We start from the raw sequence: 20,802 nt of genomic DNA on the forward strand, positions 1-20,802 counted from the left end.
ACACTGAGGGCTATTAACTATTTAACACTACAGAGCTAAGGAAAACTATGTATGTAGACTGCTAAATGCGCTTCTGAGACAATAGCACAGGGAAGTTCCAGCTAACTGTCACTGGAGGTAATAAGTAACTGAGGAGGTGGCGGGTCAGCAGGGTTCTATATTGAGCACCATAAAGGCATGACTCCTGGGGATGCCCAGACCGACTCGACGGATGCTGCTATGGGAAAATTTTGCAGCTATCGTGCATGCTCACCCCTGATTGGAATGGACATGAACAAGCACTCGAAGAACCACCTTAATTTCTTGAATGTTAAGAATTGAGTGCTTGATTTTTTTCCCCTTCCCCACATTTGCACAAATGTGTATTTATTTATTTTTACATATACTCACACACATACACAAATGTGTGTACCAATGTTAAAAACTAATCCTTTCACTACTAGGCCGATGAACCTGAGTTCTCCTGGATTCATCCCTATGGAAGAAATGAGAAGGCACGTTGTTCTTCTGACGTCTCCCATTATGAACTCCAGGTGGAAATAGGTAATCTAGTTCTATGCTGAAATGTGCTTAGTCCATCCAAGATTTTTCCTGCAAATGGCCATTCTTTATATATATTTAAAAAAAAAATCCCATGGGGGAAAAACTAGAAGCTGAGAAAACATGTGTTCTCCTTGTTATAGAGCCACCCAAAACTATTTTAAGAACTCTCTAAATGTTTACACACTTCTTGACCTCTGATCTTAGCTGATTATTTTTCTAGTGTTGTGAATTTCACTTAATGTTTAAAAACATACAATAGAAATTCATAAAATACACAAAAACCTGCCTGAATTTGATATCTCTATTCCAATTTGGAGAAGAGATTTTCCGCTCATCTTGCTGCTAATATTTTTTTTTTAACAGGTGACCACTCTAAATCTGTTACATTGATTGTAAATATAAGAGAGAGCAAATCAGCATTGTGGTTCTGGTGATGTGGCACTTGACAGTTTCTTATCAGTCAGCAGGCGTGGTAAGATGGTCCTAAAGATGGCTGTACTGCATCACTATGTTTAGAGTGAGTGCCAGTGGTGTAGTTCTTCAAGTTGGACATCAGCAAAGAAGTCAGCATTTGTAAGACACTTCATTGGTCCTGAGAAATAAGATTTGTTTAAACAATTTTGATTAGACTAAACAAAAGCAACAAACATGGCTTGACTAGTTTTCTGGCAGATGTTACATGTAAGCATGCACTGTTAACTGCACCCTTAAAGCCATAGATTCACTGAAGTCAGCAGCAGTGTGTTAGAATTCTAGGACTGTTTGACTACTAAGTGATGAAGCAATTTGTGGGTTCTTTTAAAAACTATCTTTTATAATGTTAACAAAAGGCAGTTGGTTTGCTTCTGCTTACAGGAAGAGGATTCAACAATTTAACTTCGATCTACCTTGCCCGGCATACACCTACAGGAACGCTTGTGGCTGTAAGGATCACAGACTTAGAAAGCTGCTCTGAAGAACATTTGAAAGCTTTACAGGTAAAAAGTAGGACTTGTATAGATGTCTGACACAGGAACTATAATGTATATGAGTATATGCAGTTAATCAGTACCAGAGTTAGCCTTGTTATATGAACTGGTACACACTAAATTAAGTGGCTCCTTGATAAGGCACTAGAGAATAAACTGAAGTCTTCTGCAGTACAACAATTTGTCTAGTCATGCACATATCCCAGTTTGAAACACAAACTCTGTACTCTTCACTAGAATAAGAGACTCAGAATTAACAATAAAACAGCAGTTCAGTTAGACATCGAAAGCTTCAACAATTTGTTTGAATTTCTATTGCAAGATGTGCACAGCATCTGAAACCTACATAGTGGGACTCCAAACTTGTTAGCTAGTAGAACTGCATTTACAAAATTGACTTTCTTAAAGTTACTGAGGACCTGTGTAATTAAGGTTTTTGTCAAGAAGTCAGTCAAGATAATTATCTTCCAAATAACTTACTCACTTTTGTTTAATTCTCTAGAGTGAGGTGGTGCTATCTGACTTTTTCCAGCACCCCAACATAATGACACTTTGGACAGTGTTTACTACTGGCAGCTGGCTTTGGGTCATCTCTCCGTTCATGGCCTATAGTAAGAATTGTAACTACAATTTGGAAAAAAGCTTATTGAATTAACTCTGGATTAGATAGCTCAGTCTCTAACACCAGGCTTGTGGCTATGGAAGAGCACGAGACAGAGCAATTCTATATTCCTTTCAGCATCTCTTCTCTTGTAGACCTTGGATGTGTCCTAGTTCCTCTGTGCCAGACTTATGAATTTTGCTTCTCTTAGAAGGCAGCGTGGATTGGCTATAGGGGTGAAACGGCTGGTTTTCAGTTCATGGAAACATGACTTAGGATGTGGTAGACTTCATTGTGATCTTTTACTACTGGGAGAATCACTTTCTTTCAGTGATATACTCTGAGGTGACTTTCTTCCTCAGCAGTTGCCTCCCTGTATAAGTCATTGTGAAGAGAGAACAATGTTTCTTCTAGGGCAGAGGTGGGCAAACTACGGCCTGTGGGCCACATCCGGCCCACGGAACCCTCCTGCCCAGCCCGAGCTCCTGGCCTGAGAGGCTAGCCCCCAGCCCCTCCCCCACAGCCTCAGCTTACTGCACCACCGGTGCAATTCTCTGGGTGGCGGGGAGGCAAGCTCTTGCCGGGCAGCGTAGCTGGAGAGCCGCGCTCTGACCTGGTGCTCTGTGCTGTGCGGTGGCATGGCTGGCTCCAGCCAGGTGGCGCGGCTGCCTGTCCTGGTGCTCTGGGCGGCGTGGCTGTAGTGCCACCAGTGCTCCAGGCAGCGTTGTAAGGGGGCAGGGAGCAGGGGAGGTTGGATAGAGGGCAGGGGAATTTGGGATGGTGGTTGGGGGCAGGGGTGCGGATACGGGTCGGGGTGGTCAGAGGGTGGGGAACAGGGGGGTTGAATGCGGGCTGGGGTCCCGGGGAGACAGTCAGGAAGGAGGCAGGGGTTGGATGGGGTGGCAGGAGCAGTCAGGGAGAAAGGGTCCCGGGAGCGGTCAGGGAGAAGGGGTCCGGGGGGGGCAGTCAGGAATGAAAGGAGGGATTGGATGGGGTGGCAGGGGGCAGTCGGGGTGGGAGTTCTGGGGGCAGTCAGGGAGGGCTGTATGGGGCAGGAGTCCTGGGAGAGGGGTCGGGGGTGAGAAGCGGGGGGGGGGTGGGATATGGGGCAGGGACCAGGCTATGCCTGTTTTGGGAGGCACAGAGCCTCCCTTAACTGGCCCTCCATACAATTTCGGAAATCCGATGTGGCCCTCAGGCCAAAAAGTTTACCCTCCCCTGTTCTAGGGGGTACATGCACAGTGGAGAGAGTGCTGTCTTATAGTCGGAATAAAGATTTGTCACTAACAAGACCTGAATGCTTAGCGTGATTTTTTTCCTTTTCTTTTCAGATTCAGCTAGTCATCTACTGAGGACCTACTTCCCTGAAGGAATGAGTGAAGCTTTGATAGGAAACATTCTGTTTGGTGCAGTTAGAGGGTTAAATTACATGCACCAAAATGGCTACATTCACAGGTATGAGACAATTAAAACCGTAGGTAAGAAGTTACAGCAACACACAAGCTTCCAAACTGAAGCTACTCATTTGTCTATTTAGGTTACCAGAAGCCTATGCCTGATTGCTTTAGAGGAAGGGGAGCTCCCTTTCAACACCCATTTCTCTTGGTACTCACGGATTGTTCAGTGCTGTGGAGTAGACCCATGCCCTTCTCTGAGCATTTTCTTGGTTTGATACCCTCCAGGCTCTCTGGCATAGCTAGTTTAGCTGAAGATACTACTTTCGTTCCTATAAAATGTCTAATCACTTTTGAGCCTTCTTGCTACAATGACTTTCTGCAGCAGTACATTGCAGAGGAACTATAATGCTTTGTAAATAACTTCCCTTTATCCATTCTAAATGTGTTGCTATTCAATTTAATTGTTCTTTTCCGGGGGCTGGATGAATGGGAGCACTTGTTTGATCTTTTACTATTTATACAGTGCTTTGGAGATGTAAAGCACTCCAAGTTATCAGTAGTGTTATGGAGTTTGTTGATAAATTGTATAGTCAGTTGCTTGACCACACTTTTGTTTGTTATGAAATATAATCAAGAGACCAAATAACCAGTCAGGTTTATTAATATGGCACAGGAAAATATATTCTATACAATGCCAGTCTCCAAAGGACAGTCCTGTGCAGCAATATTACATTCACCTTACACAGAAGGTGTGCTCCCCAAAGTTACATCCCTGCAGTAATCTTTTTATAACTTACTTGCTTACCAGAAAAAGGAACTGTATACATCACCTGCAACTGAATTGAATTAATCAGCTTTTTATCTTGTTTGTGGTATCATGGTGTACCCAGTTATCTCTTGTTCTGAACCCATGCATTCCAGGTACTAACGAGTGTAAAGACACCTCTTAGGCTTGTACCAGGATAAATAGGTTTGTGAGGGTAACTCCCTTTCTGTTGCTATGACAAAACAATTAAATGTCCTGATACTGACAGTTTTCCTATCTTCGTAAGCCAAAGTTTACTTCAGCTAATGCAAGCTATTATGTAATATTTAGCATAAGTGAACTGATTTATAATAAAGGTATAGGCCAATTTGGGCTATATAAAACTGCTATATTAATGCTTAATATTATGTATACTGAAATGCTTGGAACATATATTATGGGTAGTATTATCAACAAAGTATATATGTATGCTAGCCAGTGTTTATTAGTCAACAAGTTGCAGCATTGACTTCCTAGTTAAGGTTATAAATTTTTGTTTTAAGATTAGAAAGCTGACACTTGAAACTTCACTCCACTTTCCTAAAAAGCTTCACTCATTAAAAAACTTTTTATATAGCCTCTAATGAGATGAGGATTCATGGTGAAAGCATTTTTGAGCTATGGAACTCCAAAAAGATTAAGTTTTCCCAAAGATTTCTAAAAAGCCTGAACTTCTCTTAATGTCTTATTTTTAAAAATAAGAACTTTGTCCAGAAACTCCACGTCAGACGTCATGGTTTTTAGTGGAAGTCAAGTTTCCTACACAAATTCTTACCTCCAAGAACAGTCTGGTCTTAAGCAAACTTCTTGTTAGTTCTTTAACTTTAATTTACCAGAAATCTGAAGTAGCACAATGATGCTGCTTCAAAACTGGAAATATGTTTACCATAAACTAAAATGAGGGCCTTATTAGGAAGTTACAGATTTTTAAAATAAGGCAAGTCTTGAAATGCATAGGAATAATTCGAAAACAAACCTTAATTTGGACTTCATTTCCTTGTTCACCTCAGCATGTAGACCAGAAACTTTATATTTCTGCCCACTCTCTACATATCCAACATCCATTCTTCTGTATCTGTTCTCTCATACAGTGTTCACTGTATCCGACATGCAAATCACCGAACACTAGCTAAAGATCCAACCTTGCTCTAGAGATAACAGCATCTTGTATCTTAACTCCAGAATACAGTTCAGAGACTCTCCTTCCCCATACCCCCAAATCCATTATAAACCAGTTATTCCACATTGATCTCCTCTCTATGCAGATGCCCCAATATATGTACTTAATTTTTCCTTGTATAGCTCTGTGAATGCACCTTTACCCCCATTCACTGTACTTGCTGACTGCAGGTGCCAGAGTACCATGTTCACTGACACAGAGAGAGAACCTATATATACTTTACATACATGCTAGCTTGACTGTCTCCTCCATTAGGGAGTATTTGACTACAAATAAAACTGACTGTTGGGAAGAGTTTAATTTGTTGTATTATAATACCTGTATGCCAATGTATGTGAATGCTAATGAGGACATAGCTATGGTGGCATGCAGAACCTTAGCTTTGATATCTACCTTTTCAAATAGTGTTTCAAAACTCTTTCTATGAGGCACCGTGGGTGTGTATGTGCCCCAAAAAATGTTTGTTTGGGGGGGATTTTATATACAGGTAAAACTCTACTTTTTAGAATGAACACCATATAAAGGCTTCAGATAGCAAAGTCAGGGTTTTGTAAACATGCATTTTGGATAAGGGATTCAGTGTTTATATAGTTTCTCTTCACCCATCTTTAACAAGCCTCTCAGTCTGACCACATGATCATGCTATAGCTGACTATCTCAGAATATTTTATGAATATATGGCAGGCTTTCTAGTGTAGTAATAAGTAACATTCATTTGAGTGGTTTCAGAGTAGCAGCCGTGTTAGTCTGTATTCGCAAAAAGCAAAGGAGGACTTGTGGCACCTTAGAGACTAACAAATTTATTAGAGCATAAGCTTTCATGAGCTACAGCTGCAGTGAGCTGTAGCTCACGAAAGCTTATGCTCCAATAAATTTGTTAGTCTCTAAGGTGCCACAAGTACTTTTCTTTTTGTGGATTCATTTGAGTGTTTGGTTGGTTTTTTTTAATAACTACATTTTATCACTTTGTTTCAGGAATATGAAAGCTAGCCACATTCTGATTTCAGGGGATGGTCTGGTTTCTCTGTCTGGCTTAAAACATCTCTACAGTTTAGTTAACAATGGACAGAAGTCAAAGGTTGTGTATGATTTTCCCCATTTTAGTACTTCAGTACTTCCTTGGCTGAGTCCTGAGCTACTGAGACAGGTCAGTATAAACCAATTCATTTTGCCTTGAGTCTCTGGATATGGCTGTTTCCTTTTTTTAAAGTTTGTACTTAATAGGCTTCTGAAAGAGCCATAAAGGCTATTCATTTGCAACTTCCAAACTAGATTGTGTACAACTTGTTTAGGAACCTTAAAATAAATTGTGGCTTTATGGCTGACCCACCCAGCTTAATATCTTTACCTTTTGCCTGTTTGTTATAAAGGTTCTAAAGGACATGATCCTAATGGACACTTTTTTTCCCCATGGAAACCTGAAAATAATTGCATTGACTTAACACTCTCTTCTGTACAAATATCAACTGTGAAATCTATTAACAAAAGCTGTGTGCATTAAATCATTCTTACAGTCAGAGGGCCCAATCTTATATAAGCAGCTCATCCGCAACTTGTTGGCTATGGGATATTAGGATTGGGTCTTGAACCTGTATTATATCTACACATGCATATTTTTGCAGTACATATTCAGTAGTTCCCAGTGAGTTGATATGCTTTTTCTCTCCCACAGGATTTGTATGGATATAATGTGAAGTCTGACATTTACAGTGTGGGGATAACAGCATGTGAATTAGCCAGTGGATATGTACCATTTCAGGATATGCCTCGTGCAAAGGTAAAACATTAAATACTCTTAAATCCTTCTCAAAACTTCATTCACAGGACTATTTTTCTCTTACGAATACTGTCTAATAATAAAGTTACTACTAAATATATTAAAGGGTGGCTTTTTAAAAAAAAAAAAAAAAAAGTCAAACATACATGCTGCTTCCTAGGTCAAAGAAGCTTCCAACTCCTTGTTTTTCTGAAAGGTCCTATTACAAAAGCTCTGTCCCTGGAGCCTGACCAGGGTGCAGCCATTACCACAATTTTATGGGCCCTAGGCCAGCATTTCTCAAATGCAGCCGCCGTGGCTGCATGCAGACACCAGGAGCTTTTCTTGTGGCTACAGCCTCCTGGGCTGTTATGGGGGCAAAGTCGTGAGTAGTCCCTCCCTGTTGCTCCTGAATGCACTGTCTTGGTATTGATTGCTAAGGTGCCAGCAGGGGTTGGGCCCTGTTCCCCCTTTGGAGACACCTGGGGCACAGTTCTGGAGAACCAGCCAGCTGGTGAGTTCCCCACCTTCCCCGGGGCAGTGGGGCTCAGCCTTCAGGTTTCAGTTCTGGAGTGGCAGCAGTGGTGTAGCAGGCTCTGGCCACAGGGCTTTGGGCTCCAGCCCCCACACTGCCTCCCACCCACCCACATTGTTCCTGGCCCTGCTGTCTTCCCCGATCCCCCCCCATCCAGGGCTTAATTTATCCCAAGGCTTGACAGGGCTGAGTAAGTCTGTTGTGAAAAGCAATACTTGTATGTTTTGTTAATATCACTTTTAAAAGACTTACTAGCTAGCAAAAAAAAAATTACAATGATTTGAACATATATATGTGCATATTTATTTGTTTTTCCTAAAGTTAATTAAGTATTTTAGGGAAAAGGGTGAGAGCGGCCACCAGCAAGAGTTGGTGGCCGCACTTTAAGGCCACTAAAAATTTGTCCTGAGAACCGCTGCCTTAGGCATACACCTGTGTGACACACTTTTGAAAGAAGGAACCATCTTGTCCAGCTGCCTACCCCCTCTGAGCACACTGATGATTCTTTGGACTCCCAATACTTACACATCCTCTTCCAGAAGCAGTTCACACACACTCTCACGTTTGCTCTTTTTCAATACAAAACCATAGAAAGCCAACAAGAGTAGATCATACAAAACATCTTAACCACAATACCACTTTCTTGCTCACCCTTCCCCTGGGAGTCCTTAGGGACCATTGGTATACAGAAAGGCATGGTACAGGTTGAACCGCTCTAGTTTGGCACCCTCAAGATCTGACCAGTGCCGAACCACGGGAGGTCAATATTGTAGCAGGTAGGTCTCTTTATTTTCATCTCGCCAAGGTGAATAAATGGAACAACGTTTGCAACACCGCCTAGCCAAGGCTTACCGGCTCTCTTCATAACAAAGTGTTAGTGGTGTTATACAATTTTACTGTATTGACACAAGGAAATACATAGATAAAGCATAAAAAACAAAATAATATGAAAAAGAAAGATAATACAGGTAAATCTATAATTTACTCACCTAAAATGATGCCTGAATTCCACTTCCAAAGTGATGTGATAAGAACTGCTAACTCAAATTACATTTGAGTTACATCTGGGGTCTCTGCTATAGGTATATCCGGAGTAGATGAAGTGGAGGTAACAGGACTTTCGACCTCACCACTGCTCTTCGCTACCTTTAAGCAATCTTCCAGCTTGGCTTGTCCCATGTATTTTGGTTTTTCTTTAATGAGTTTTTCTCATGTCATGTCGAGAGACATGATCTCTTGCTCAAAAATGAAATGTCTTTGCTCCAGTCCTTCCGTTAAATTTGTTGCCAACTTAATCCATTTATCTATAGAAATTTTTTCTGCAGCATCTTCATTACCATCACTGACTTCATTATCTTTGTTTTTTCCCTGCTGTACCATTTGCACAATTTCTTCATCCGTCATTTGACTAGAAATTGGTGCATCTTTGTCGACTTCCATCCAGTCTAGTAAATCTTCCTCTCCCAAACCCTTGGCTAGCTCAAGCACTACAGGGTGGGATGTACCACTGGCATACTCCATTAACTCACTATTGTTTTGGTTTTCAGACACTTGAAATCCAGTGAGCTCGGACGCGTCATTGATGTCAGGACTGTCCTCAAACATTAGGGCTGGCCACAATTTGTGCCATCCATTCTTCAGAGTAGACGGAGTTAGTCTTTCCCAGGCTCTAACTAGTGTCCAAATCATATCCTTGAGGTTAAATTCTTTCCTAAATGTTGTCAAACTCTTCCCATCATTAAGCAATACTAGTAATTGGTGCAGAAACTCAGACCTGTACATACACTTCAGGAATCATAAGATACCCTGATCACAAGGCTGAATCAGTGAGGAACAGTTTGGGGGTAAATACAATCCCACCACATTATCTTTGACAAGCAGCTCTGTGTTAGGGTGGGCAGAGCAACTGTTGAGAATCAGCACAATTTGGCACTTTGGATCCAGACCTACCGAGGTGCAATGGGCTCTTGCCTCCAGTACAAAATATTTCTCAAACCACTCAAGACATAGATTAGTCATTATCCATCCCTTTTTGTTGCCATGATATATCACTGGGGTATTTTTACCCCTTTGAATGCCCTTTGATTCACACTTTTCCCAATAACCATGAGTTTCCATTTGTGTGTGCCTGCTGCATTGCTACAATCAAGGACAGTTACCCTGTCCTTTGACTCCTTCGTACCAGATGGTGGCTCCTCTGCATCAGTAGCCAAAGGTTTTTTTTAGGCATACAATGCCAATAGAGAGCAGTTTCATCGGCATTATATACCTTCCCTGGCAGATAACTTCTCATTTGTGCAAATTTGTCAACGTACTTAGCGGTAGCTTCCATATCTTCACTTCTTTTTTCACCACACACATGACAGACTAATGCCATGCCAGTTTTTTTAAATTTCTGAAGCCACCCTTGTGAATAGTCACACTCATGTGGCAGGTTAAGGTTTTTTTATGGAATATTTTTGCTTGTGCCATCATCATCTTGCCTGAAATGCTAACACCTTTGTTCCTACAAAGCTTGAACCAACGTATAAGCACACTATCTAAATTGCTGCATTCCCCCTCCTTCAGTGTCTTACAAACACTCTTTTTGTTGTTGTTAAAACACTGTCACTTTCAGCAAAAAACTTAAGGATTTTGTTCTTTTGTTTCTTCAAATCATACACTGTAGATGACCCTACATAGTAAAACTCACACAAGGTACGTACCACTGTGCCCTTTTCCAATTTCTGCAGAAATTCCACCTTTTGATATTGACACATGCTTACGCTTAGCAGCATTACCAACACTTCCACTGCTTGTTGGTCTCTTAGAAGACATATTTATGGGTAAATTAGAGCTAAATAACATCACAGAACACTGAGAGCCAGGATTGGGGGGACTTTGCTGGACCGCAGGAAACTTGGTACGATAAGCGGATATCTGGTTAACTAAAATCATGTCAGACCCTGGATGTTGCCAGACCAGAGAGGTTCAACCTGTATCCCTTGCCTCGTGCAGGGGGTTATATGATCTCTCCTTCATCCTCTGTGACCTTGCTCTCTTCTGTCCAATGCTTTGTTTTCCTGTCTGGTTTGGTTTTAAACACTACATCCTGCCCTTGGCTTCCTTGATTCTGTCTTTTGGGGAAGTTTCCACTACTCTTATCTACCCCCTCTCTTCAGGGAGTTAGGCTCAAACTGGTTTTCTTAAAGGTGCAGCTGCTTTGCATTATAATCTGTGTTGGGTTTAAGTACTGTGGTTAACCTCAGGTATTACCCACTGTCCTGTTTGCTGTGAAGTTGCTATAGAACCTGTCAGAAGTGGTAGATCCACATAGAGGAACTCCGTTTTTCATAATAGGTTTCAGAGTAGCAGTAGTGTTAGTCTGTATTCGCAAAAAAGAAAAGGAGTACTTATGGAACCTTAGAGACTAATAAATTTGAGTATAAGCTTTCGTGAGCTACAGCTCACTTCATCGGATAATAATAATATCAACTGGATTTCATAAGTTGTACAAACATACTGCCAATTCATCACAGCCACTGGACTCTTATACTGTCTTTCCCTTCTACCAGATGCTGCTGCATAAGCTGAAAGGTCCCACTTATTGTCTCTGGGATATAAATACCTTCCCATGCATGGAATCCAGAATGAAGAATTCCCAATCAGGTGTGGATTCGGGAATTGGTGAAAGCATGACGCACACAATGACTAGTGAGAGATTGCAAACTCCCTCCTCAAAAACATTTTCCCCTGCATTTCACAACTTGATAGAACTCTGTTTGCAACAGGACCCTGAGAAAAGGTAACTTACCTGTGAACCTTAACATTCACTGTCACTGCAACACAAGATATAGCATAACCTAAGGTGAACTTGGAATCTACTAAGTCATATACAACCGATGATAAATTCCGTGTTAAGATGAAGTGCATCTGGGTTTCTTTTCACAACACTAAATTGTCAAAGTTGCCAGGCCAACACTGTCTTGGTCTGAAGAATGATCCTCAACATGCTTTTAAAATACTATTTCATCACTGATTCTGAAGCTTTCTTGGATAATGGATGGCTTGTTTCTCAAAACAAGTTTGAAAAACCACAGTTTGGCAAGGAGACTCAGGAAGGGCTAGTTCCAGAAACTAGTTTAAACTGTTAAATTCTGCAAGATTTCTACAGGATGATATAGCCCTCTAACACTTTATGGCTTCTATGGAGGCTGAGAATTGAATGTACTGGATCAATGAACTCACTGCCTCTAGTAATGCCCTCACAGTAAAGTTGAGGCACAGAATGAAGGAAGCTTGTGCTGCCTCTGTTCAGGCTGCATTTGTTCAGTGGATAAATAACCCTAGGGCCTAGAGTGCATGGTGAATCTGGCATCTTCCACAAACACCAACACTTACTTTCAAAACATAATCTTGTGTTTTCCATTTTATGATCCAGGCCATCAGCAAGCAGTTTGCTGTCACACACTTTCTTCAAACAGGTGAGTGTACTAACTGTTGAGATGAGCTAACTGCAGCCTAAGTAAATGGCAAAATATTAAAAAGTTGGGTAAAGTAAAATCACCCTCTAACAGCCAGGATGCTGCAAACAGTTCTTTTACAAAATGTCGTATCATCTAGAATCTTGTGCAATGCATAACACAGCAATCATGTCCTCTGTTAAATGGAATTTGAAAGCTTATTTAAAGGTTGAAAATTTATTGAAGTGAGCTTAACCATTGAGATATTTTGGTTGAAAAACAACATTTTAAGTCAAGCTAATCATTTAACTCGATTACAAATTTACAAAAACATTCATGATCAATTTACTCTGGAGTGACGAAGCTAGTCTCAAACTCTGCGTTCTCCAGCATCATAGCACACAAGGCTGCTGCTATACCCCTTCATGCACTTTTAGTAAAGATGTACACAATGTTTCAGTGGACTTGTATGTACAGCACTATTTTATCCTGTTCGTTTTTTTCCTCAGGTAAAAGAAAAAACAAGGAGTTCCTTACTTTCACTGTTGCCACCTCCTGCCCAACACAACGGACCACAATTCTTGCCACTACCCTCAACAGCAATCAGGCCTGAACTTGGGTGTTTTTGCCCAAATGAAAGAGACACAGAGTGGGACTTTTAAAACATGACAAAACATCAGACCTCCCCCATGTTTCAAAGAAGGGAAATGTAATTTCTACTTGCTGCTTTTCTCTTTATTGGTTTAAATACAAATACAAAAGCTATACTTGAACATCTGTGGTGTGTACATGATTTAAAACTGGCACTTTAAAAATGCAGTAGGCCTCACTTTCCTAACCCCAGGGGAAAATTTCATATTAAGAATATTGATGCTTTTTATCCTTCTCTTCTCCCCACCCCTTTGGACTGATATCCCTTGGCAGAAGGCTCCTTCTATAGCCTTATCTGGTATTGTACTTATTCATACAACTTCTACTTGAAGAATACTGCAATCAAATGCCATCCTGAATTTCCAAGTACTGCATCACTACGTTCAGGTTCATATCGAGCCTCTCTGTGGCCTTCAACTGGATTGTTAACCCCAGTATCGTGGTACCAGCTCTTTTACTGCATTGCCCTCGAAGGATCTCAGCATTTTTGGTAACCTTCTTTTAAAGGGTGCAATTTTGGCCTTTGATAAATGACTTTATTAAATCTTTTTCTATATGTGCAAATGCCAGAGCTCATGCCTCTCCTCACCTGAACTGCTTTTGTGCACTGTTCGGCTGACACAAAATGGATATCTTACATTTAAGACTCTAGCCTCAAGGTTTTATATAACCAGCCAGAGTCATTTGGGCAGCTTAATACTGTTGTCTAGAGAAGTCTATACATTTTGCAACTAACATTCACTCTTCCAGAGTAGCAATAGTTGCATCTGCCTTAATACAGAATTGTGCTTTGGATACCTCACTCTGCTTTATTGCATCACACTTCCAATTACCAAAGGAGTTATCATAATGCAGGGTAAAACGCAAAGAACTGCTAACTCAACCTGGCTGGTGCTTCTGAAATGTCCCTTTAGTGTATGTTAATAACTAAAGAATATATAACTAGGGGAAAGTAAGTTACTTATAATATAGAAGTACTAAGGGCTTATAAATCATTTCACCCAAACTATGCAAATTTTTTTTTAAATAACTTGCCCTTCTACCACATTGCAGGAACACAAGCTCATGCATGCCAGGGGCGAGTGTTGTGTATCACTATTATTGCTGGCTATGGCCTACTAACCCTGAGCCTCTTTCAAAGTTGGGTCTTCCAGTTTAACACACAGGTCAGATTCAGTCCTGGGAGAAGAGAAGATACAACATCCATTTGCCAGAGTCTGAAGAAGACCTCAGCATTTTGAATTATTTTAAGACCTGGTAGGGTGGGGGAGAGAATTTTTGAAGTCTATATCACCCATTAGTATGAACATTCAAAATAGACCACTGTATGCAGAACAGAAATAAGCAAGACCATTTTAAAAAAACCCACAAAACTACTTTTAAGTCATGGTTTAGCCAAGTTTTTAATCCCAAAAATACAAGACTATTAAACCTGCTTCCTGACTAAAATAAAAAAAGTATATAATTTTAACTTATGATCTTAGCCATCAAGTGAACATGTTGAAGTGTAATAAGAGAATGGGCTTACCCTGCTATTGGTCAAAAATCTCTCTTCTCTGGTTTTGAGGGCTATATTTTTTAATTGTGGTATATCATTTACACAGATCGTTTGTAAATACTAGTACTTGTAAAATATAGGTCAAACCTAAATAAATTGTAACATTTTAAAATAAGTGCACAATTTTATGTATTAAAAACATCTGTACTTCTATTACATACCTCTTAATGAAGTAACTGACAGTGTTCTTTTAGAAAACAAGGAACAACCGAAATTACTGCAGCTATTTAAATATTTGACAAACTATACTATGCTAATCTGTGTAAGTCTTCCAATCATCATTAATTGGATGTATAAAAATAACTGGAATCAAATGCTGTCCATAATTATAAGCATAAACTGAGTTATGCATCCTAATTGCTACAGAGGTGTTACTTGCTATTTCAGTTTCTGTATGTGGAAAATGAGTAATTAAAATACCTAGGAAACTTACTGAATAAAATAACTTCTATAACCTTTAAAATGAAAAATCTTTATTCAAAAAATGTTAAAATTGAATACCAATAATTTAATTGCTTTGTATTTTTAAAACCAAAGCAATGAAAAAACATGAGTCTGTCCACCTAATTATTCTTATAAAGTATGAGAAATACTATTTCATCACAACACCCTGACCTGGGGGGAGGGAGAACTAAACTCATTTTGGTTATCTCAATTTTGGTATCTAAAGGATAATGTTAAGTGGAAAATATCACTTAAATACATTGACAGACTATTTTGGTAAAGTACTATAATAGCAAAAGTGTATAATCATATCAGCTTCCATGTTCCAACTACCAGACTTTGGCAAAGGAGATCAAGGAAGTAAAACTTTGGTATATTCTGGCAGCCTGAGCCCACTCCTGTTGTTCTGATTGAACAAGCCTTCCTATACAACTGGTGTTTAAAGCAATTGACTATATGACTATTTGAAATTACTGGCTGCTGAATTGTAAACTTTCCCTATTCCAAACTGTCATGAATGCTTAAAAGCAGAATAAAGCCCACTCAATACTTGCCTGCAGACCATTTATTTGTTTAGTTTGCCTACATCAATCATTTAGGCAATAAATGAAAGGGCTAGAGGCAATCAAGTGAAAGTTCCAGATATTTGATGAGTTCTTTTAATTCCATACTTTTGGGCCTAAATTTCAAGGTTGAATAGTGATTTTGAGTGTCCAACTGGAGACACCACACAAGGACCTTTTTGGGCAGATAAAAGTTCTGTACACTCACAAAGTCCTTACAAGTGTTTGTAATATTGGACACAAGGGCTTTCTGGATAAATACATTAACTAGATTAAGGTGATTTGGTACTACTCCACTCTGCAGGAAGAAACAGTTTGTACTCCCACTTAATTTACACAGAGGAACAAGGCTAAGCTGCTATTACAACCCCTTTTTGTACTAGCAATCAACACTCACACAGAAAATGTCAGGAACTAAAATATCAAGATATCACAGAAGGAACCATCTCAGACAAATATACTGTAGAAAAACAGAGGTTTTTATGCACAAAGCTGTTAAACAATTATTACAGAGGACAGATCACAGGAATGAGTAACAATTTACAACAAAAAATAATTTGGAGTATTAAAGTTCATCTGAGGTCACAAGTTCTATTTATTAGGTTGTAGCCAAGTAAATTAAGGGTACTGCCATTGATAAGCACTTCCACCCAGAAGGAAGACTACTTCCAATGAGTAATTAAATAAGAACAATACAATGTTCTTGATGGTGGGGAGAAAGCATTCAGAAGCCTTTGAATGGCTTCTGCCACTGTTCTTGGGTATTATCACTCTCCACTCCAAAATACACAGCTATACAAACTATAAAGATTGTCAGTATAACACCACCCCTAAAAGATGGCATACTCTTCCATCTGATGCTACTGGAGAGCGGTGGAAAAACAAACAAACAAACAAAATCTATCTAGTAAGGCTGCTCTTCCTCTTCCATAGCTCTTTGAGCTATCAAGTGGCCTTTTTGAAGATCTCAACTAAGGTGACTCCGTATTTCTCTGGAATATCAAAAATCCTTGAACAAATTACAAATCCAACAGTAAAAGAAATCAAATAAGGTTTACACCTCCTCATACACACTTTGTGAACTACTACTAAACAGCACTACTACAATATAATACATCAGATTGGCTAACTAACTTTCAAAAAAACAGCTGAAGTCTAGCTCTATAAACTGTCGGGTTGACAGATGCCCAACTACTTCTCCTGGTCCTTTGTGAATAAGAATGAGAACAAAGGCAAATTCAAACAAAACACACACTATACATATCCACAGTGAGACTGATCTCAGATGGACACACAATAACAGCTGTATTGTGAAACTAAGTTATTTGAAGTGACAAATTTCAGCTAGGGATTTAGAAAAGGATGGATAAATGTATAAATATTGTTGGCACATACAGCATCCTGTTTGTATAACCACCACTCACATATTTAATTCAGCTGACACCATAATTCAATCTATCCAGAATATTAGGGTGAAAGAAGAAAGGGTGTTCATAAGTAGTTCTACAGGGAACCTCCCACCTCCATTCCCAAATTACAAAAAATCGATCCTACTATACATATTGCCTGCCACAAAATAAATATGTGATTCCTATGTGATGTCACATAGCCTTGAAAACCAAAATGTTTTCAAGTGAGTTGCTCAAGTATTGAAGTCTTAGGGGTAAGGTTCTACATGGTTTACATGCGTGTCTAATTTCCAAGTTTTGATCCAATTTACTAATAAACCATCTGAATTAATGATGGCTTGACCATATTCAAGAGCGAAATGCTCAGCAAGCTAATGTAGTTACATGAACAGGTATTCAACAACATAATTCCGCTGTGCAACCTGTTCTTTTTAACGATTTGAAAGGCACAAATTTGGGTACCAAAATCATTACCTATGTTTGTTTGTCATTCATTCATAGTTCTGATGCTAAAACATAAATTACCTATCCACATTTCACTGGAGGTTCCTGAATAAATGCCATATTGGTACATCCAAATTTTAGTTGTGACATTTTATTTGTAATGGGATGCTGGAGATCACTACTACAACTAAAGCGTCTGGGTAAAATCCTGGCCACACTGACTTCAATAGAGCCAGGATTTCATACCCAAAGTTTTAGGTGATTGGGCAAAAGCAGACTTGCTAATAATAAACAAATAGGTGAAGGCAAAATAACTGAGGCAGGAGGAAAAGGTTGTCAAAGACCAAAGTGCAGCAAATCTCTAGGAAATAACTTTGACAAAGCTGTGAAAAATACTCCCTGCTTCCACTACCCTTTTGGTTATCGCCACACTAAAACATTCATTTGAAAATAGACATAAAATCTTTAAAATTAAAAGATATCAAGGTTTTTCTTTTCTATATGTACATATTTCTGAAATGTAATATAGACACTTGGTATTTTATACACCTGACTGATACTAGGAATACAGTTTCCAACAAGTCAATCTTTTCTTGTAATAATCTTCGTTATTAGATATTCAGTACTCAGTGGCATGCCTTTCTAACTAGTCTACTAACTTACCATGTCAATTTAATGGTGGCTTTTATGATGTAGACACTGGACTGCAAACACCAGCTCATTACACAAAGGCCACTGAAGAGATAAGCATTGATTTTTGATTACCATTGACTGGGACCAGAATGAAACAGGAGAGAAAGGCTACATAACCCATTATCAAATCCATAAGTCTCTCATTAAACACCACTGCAAAGTGTTATGTGAAGGGGGTAATAACACTAGAACCAGGGATCACCCAATGAAATTATTAGGCAGCAGGTTTAAAACAAACAAAAGGAAGTACTTCACACAATGCAATAGTCAACCTATGGAACTCATTGCAGGGGATTTAGTGAAAGCCAAAAGCATAACTAGGTTCAAAAAATAATTAGATATGTTCATGGAGGATAGATTCATCAATGGCTATTAGCCAAGATGGTCAGGGACACAACGGTATTCTCTTGGTGTCCTTGAGCCTCTGACAGCCAGATGTTGGGACTAGATGACAGATGTAACACTCAATAATTGTCCTGTTCTGTTCACTCATTCTGAAGCATCTGGCAATAGCCACGGTCAGAAAACTGGATACTGTTCTAGATGGACTGTTGGTCTGACCCAGTATGGCCCGTCTTATGTTCTTATAATAAAAAAGGAAAGGTTACTTACCTGTACAGTAACTTGAGTTCTTCAACATGTTTTGTCCCTGTGGGTGCTCCACTGTAGGACGTCTGTGCGCCTGTGCATGCTGGACCGGAGACTATAAAACAGTGGCTGTGGCTCCGCACCTGCGCAGAGCAGCTCCTTGTGCTCCCATATGAAGGCATATAGAGAAACATGAACCCATCACCACTCAGTTCCTTCTCCACCGTGAAACCAGAAACTCTTCAGCAGAGGGGAACAGTGGAGCATCCATAGGGACAAAACATCTCAAAGAACTCAAGTTACTGTACAGGTAAGTAACCTCTCCTCCTTTTATGAGTATATGTCCCTCTGGATACTCCACTCACTGTAGGAGACTACTGAGCAGTAACTCAAATGGGTGCTGAGGGGTGGGTGTTGAGGAGGCAAATCCAAGACAGATTGGAGGACTGTGTCACCAAATGCATCAGCTCTGGAAGCAGGTACAATAGAGTACTGCTTGTCAAATGTATGGATGGAGGACCAAGTTGCAGTACGGCAGATTTCTGCTATGGAACATCTTTCAGAAGGTCTAGAGATGTTGACCAAGCCCTTGTGGACTGTACTCTCACTCTGTGAGGAGGCTGTATTCTTACAGGCTCATACCATATTAAGATGTAACCTAAGACCCACTTCGATAGTCTTTGCATGGAAATGAGCTGCCCTTTTATCCTTTCATCAAAGAATAGAAAGAATATGGGAGAGGTCATAAAGGCCTTGGTTCTAAGTAGAAGTTGAGACTCTTTCTGACTTGAGGCTTCGGATAGAACACTGGTAGATGGATTTCCTGATTAATACGGTTTTAATGAAGAAACCTTGAGGAGGAAACAAGGATAGAGACATAATGTGACCTTTTCTCTGCAGAATGTAGTGAATGGTGGGTCTGTCATGAGCACACTGAGTTCTCTCACCCATCTAGTGAAGTGATAGTTATAAGGAATGAGGTGTTGAGAGAAAGGTGGCAGAGAGAACAGGTAGCCAATGGTTCAACGAGAGGTTTTGTTAAGGAACTGAGAATTAAATTAAGGCCCCACTAGGGAGCAAGGAATCTGGTAGTGGTAGGATGGGCTAAAACTCAGAAGTTCTCAATAGGCGAGAGGAAGGCTTTAACAGCTGCTAAGTGTACTCTGCTGAGCTCATAGATAGACCCTGTGTCTTTAAGTCCAACAGGAAATCAAGGATCTTGGACATCAGAACTTCTGAGTCTGGAAAAGAGTGGCAAGAACATCAGGAATTACAGTGTTTCCTCTTCTACAAGTTTTAAAAGTAGTAGGTTTCCTGATACATAAGAGGACTGACTGGACAACATTCTGTAATGCTACACCCCATATTCTTCAGAGAAATATTGTTATGATATAAATATGGCATAACAGATATATTTTATGCAAGATGTGTCATGTAAGATATAATTGGAAAGCTTATGTTTTACTGAATATGATTATGCTATTTGTATACATGTATCACTTCTGTATCTGAAGTTAGGAATATTGACCATGTAACAATTACAACGGTGGTTACACCTGGGAAATGCCCACCAGACAGTATGCAATCAGCCTGGATGAGAAATTAGGAAAGATAATAGAATGGGTCTTTGAAGATGCTGATCTCTCATTTTCCACCAAATGCATCCAATGAAGTGAGCTGTAGCTCACGAAAGCTTATGCTCAAATAAATTTGTTAGTCTCTAAGGTGCCACAAGTACTCCTTTTCTCATCTTCTTGGAATTCCTTCCGGTGGACGTTACAAGTAAACCCTGTCTCTTGGCTGCCTTAACACTGCAAGGTTATGTGATAATGTCACATAACCATAATTGGATACTGCTGGTATTTTTCCACTGGAAACCAAGGATTCCTCCCTTATATAAATCCTATTTAAGGCGGGGAAGTGAGTCAATCAAGGCTCTTCTCCATTGCCTCCCAGCCCAAGAAGGAAGACTGCTGAAAAAACCTGAAGAAACAAAGGAATTAAGCTGGGGAAAGGCAAGGGCTGAGTCCAGGCTGAGACAGGGGTCTAGCCTGTGAAGAGAAATAATGAACTCTGAGCTGCAGAAACTCTGCAACTTGCCTAAAACAACATTTAGGGTGAGAAATTACCATTTGTAACCTGTTTCCTTAGTGTATTGGGCTTAGTTTGCATGTTTTGTTTTATTTGCTCAGTAATCTGCTTTGTTCTGTTTGCTATCCCTTATA

General features: G+C 39.9%; 1 protein-coding gene across 4 annotated transcripts in view; it reads left to right on the plus strand.

Annotated features, from left to right (window-relative positions):
- The window catches only part of STRADB (STE20 related adaptor beta), a 33,716-nt gene extending 18,817 nt beyond the window's left edge, over positions 1-14,899 (plus strand). For all 4 annotated transcript variants that reach the window (XM_038422383.2, XM_038422381.2, XM_038422380.2 and 1 more), the window contains 9 exons: positions 444-543; positions 1,399-1,520; positions 2,014-2,122; positions 3,444-3,567; positions 6,470-6,641; positions 7,167-7,271; positions 11,340-11,569; positions 12,206-12,248; positions 12,737-14,899. In XM_038422383.2, coding sequence (XP_038278311.1) covers positions 444-543; positions 1,399-1,520; positions 2,014-2,122; positions 3,444-3,567; positions 6,470-6,641; positions 7,167-7,271; positions 11,340-11,569; positions 12,206-12,248; positions 12,737-12,889 — 1,158 coding nt within the window. In that variant the 3' untranslated portion in view covers positions 12,890-14,899. The remainder of the gene's footprint in view (positions 1-443; positions 544-1,398; positions 1,521-2,013; positions 2,123-3,443; positions 3,568-6,469; positions 6,642-7,166; positions 7,272-11,339; positions 11,570-12,205; positions 12,249-12,736) is intronic.
- Positions 14,900-20,802: the final 5,903 nt, after the last annotated feature.

Source organism: Dermochelys coriacea, chromosome 11 (genome assembly GCF_009764565.3).
Source record: "Dermochelys coriacea isolate rDerCor1 chromosome 11, rDerCor1.pri.v4, whole genome shotgun sequence".
Taxonomy (NCBI): domain Eukaryota; kingdom Metazoa; phylum Chordata; order Testudines; family Dermochelyidae; genus Dermochelys; species Dermochelys coriacea.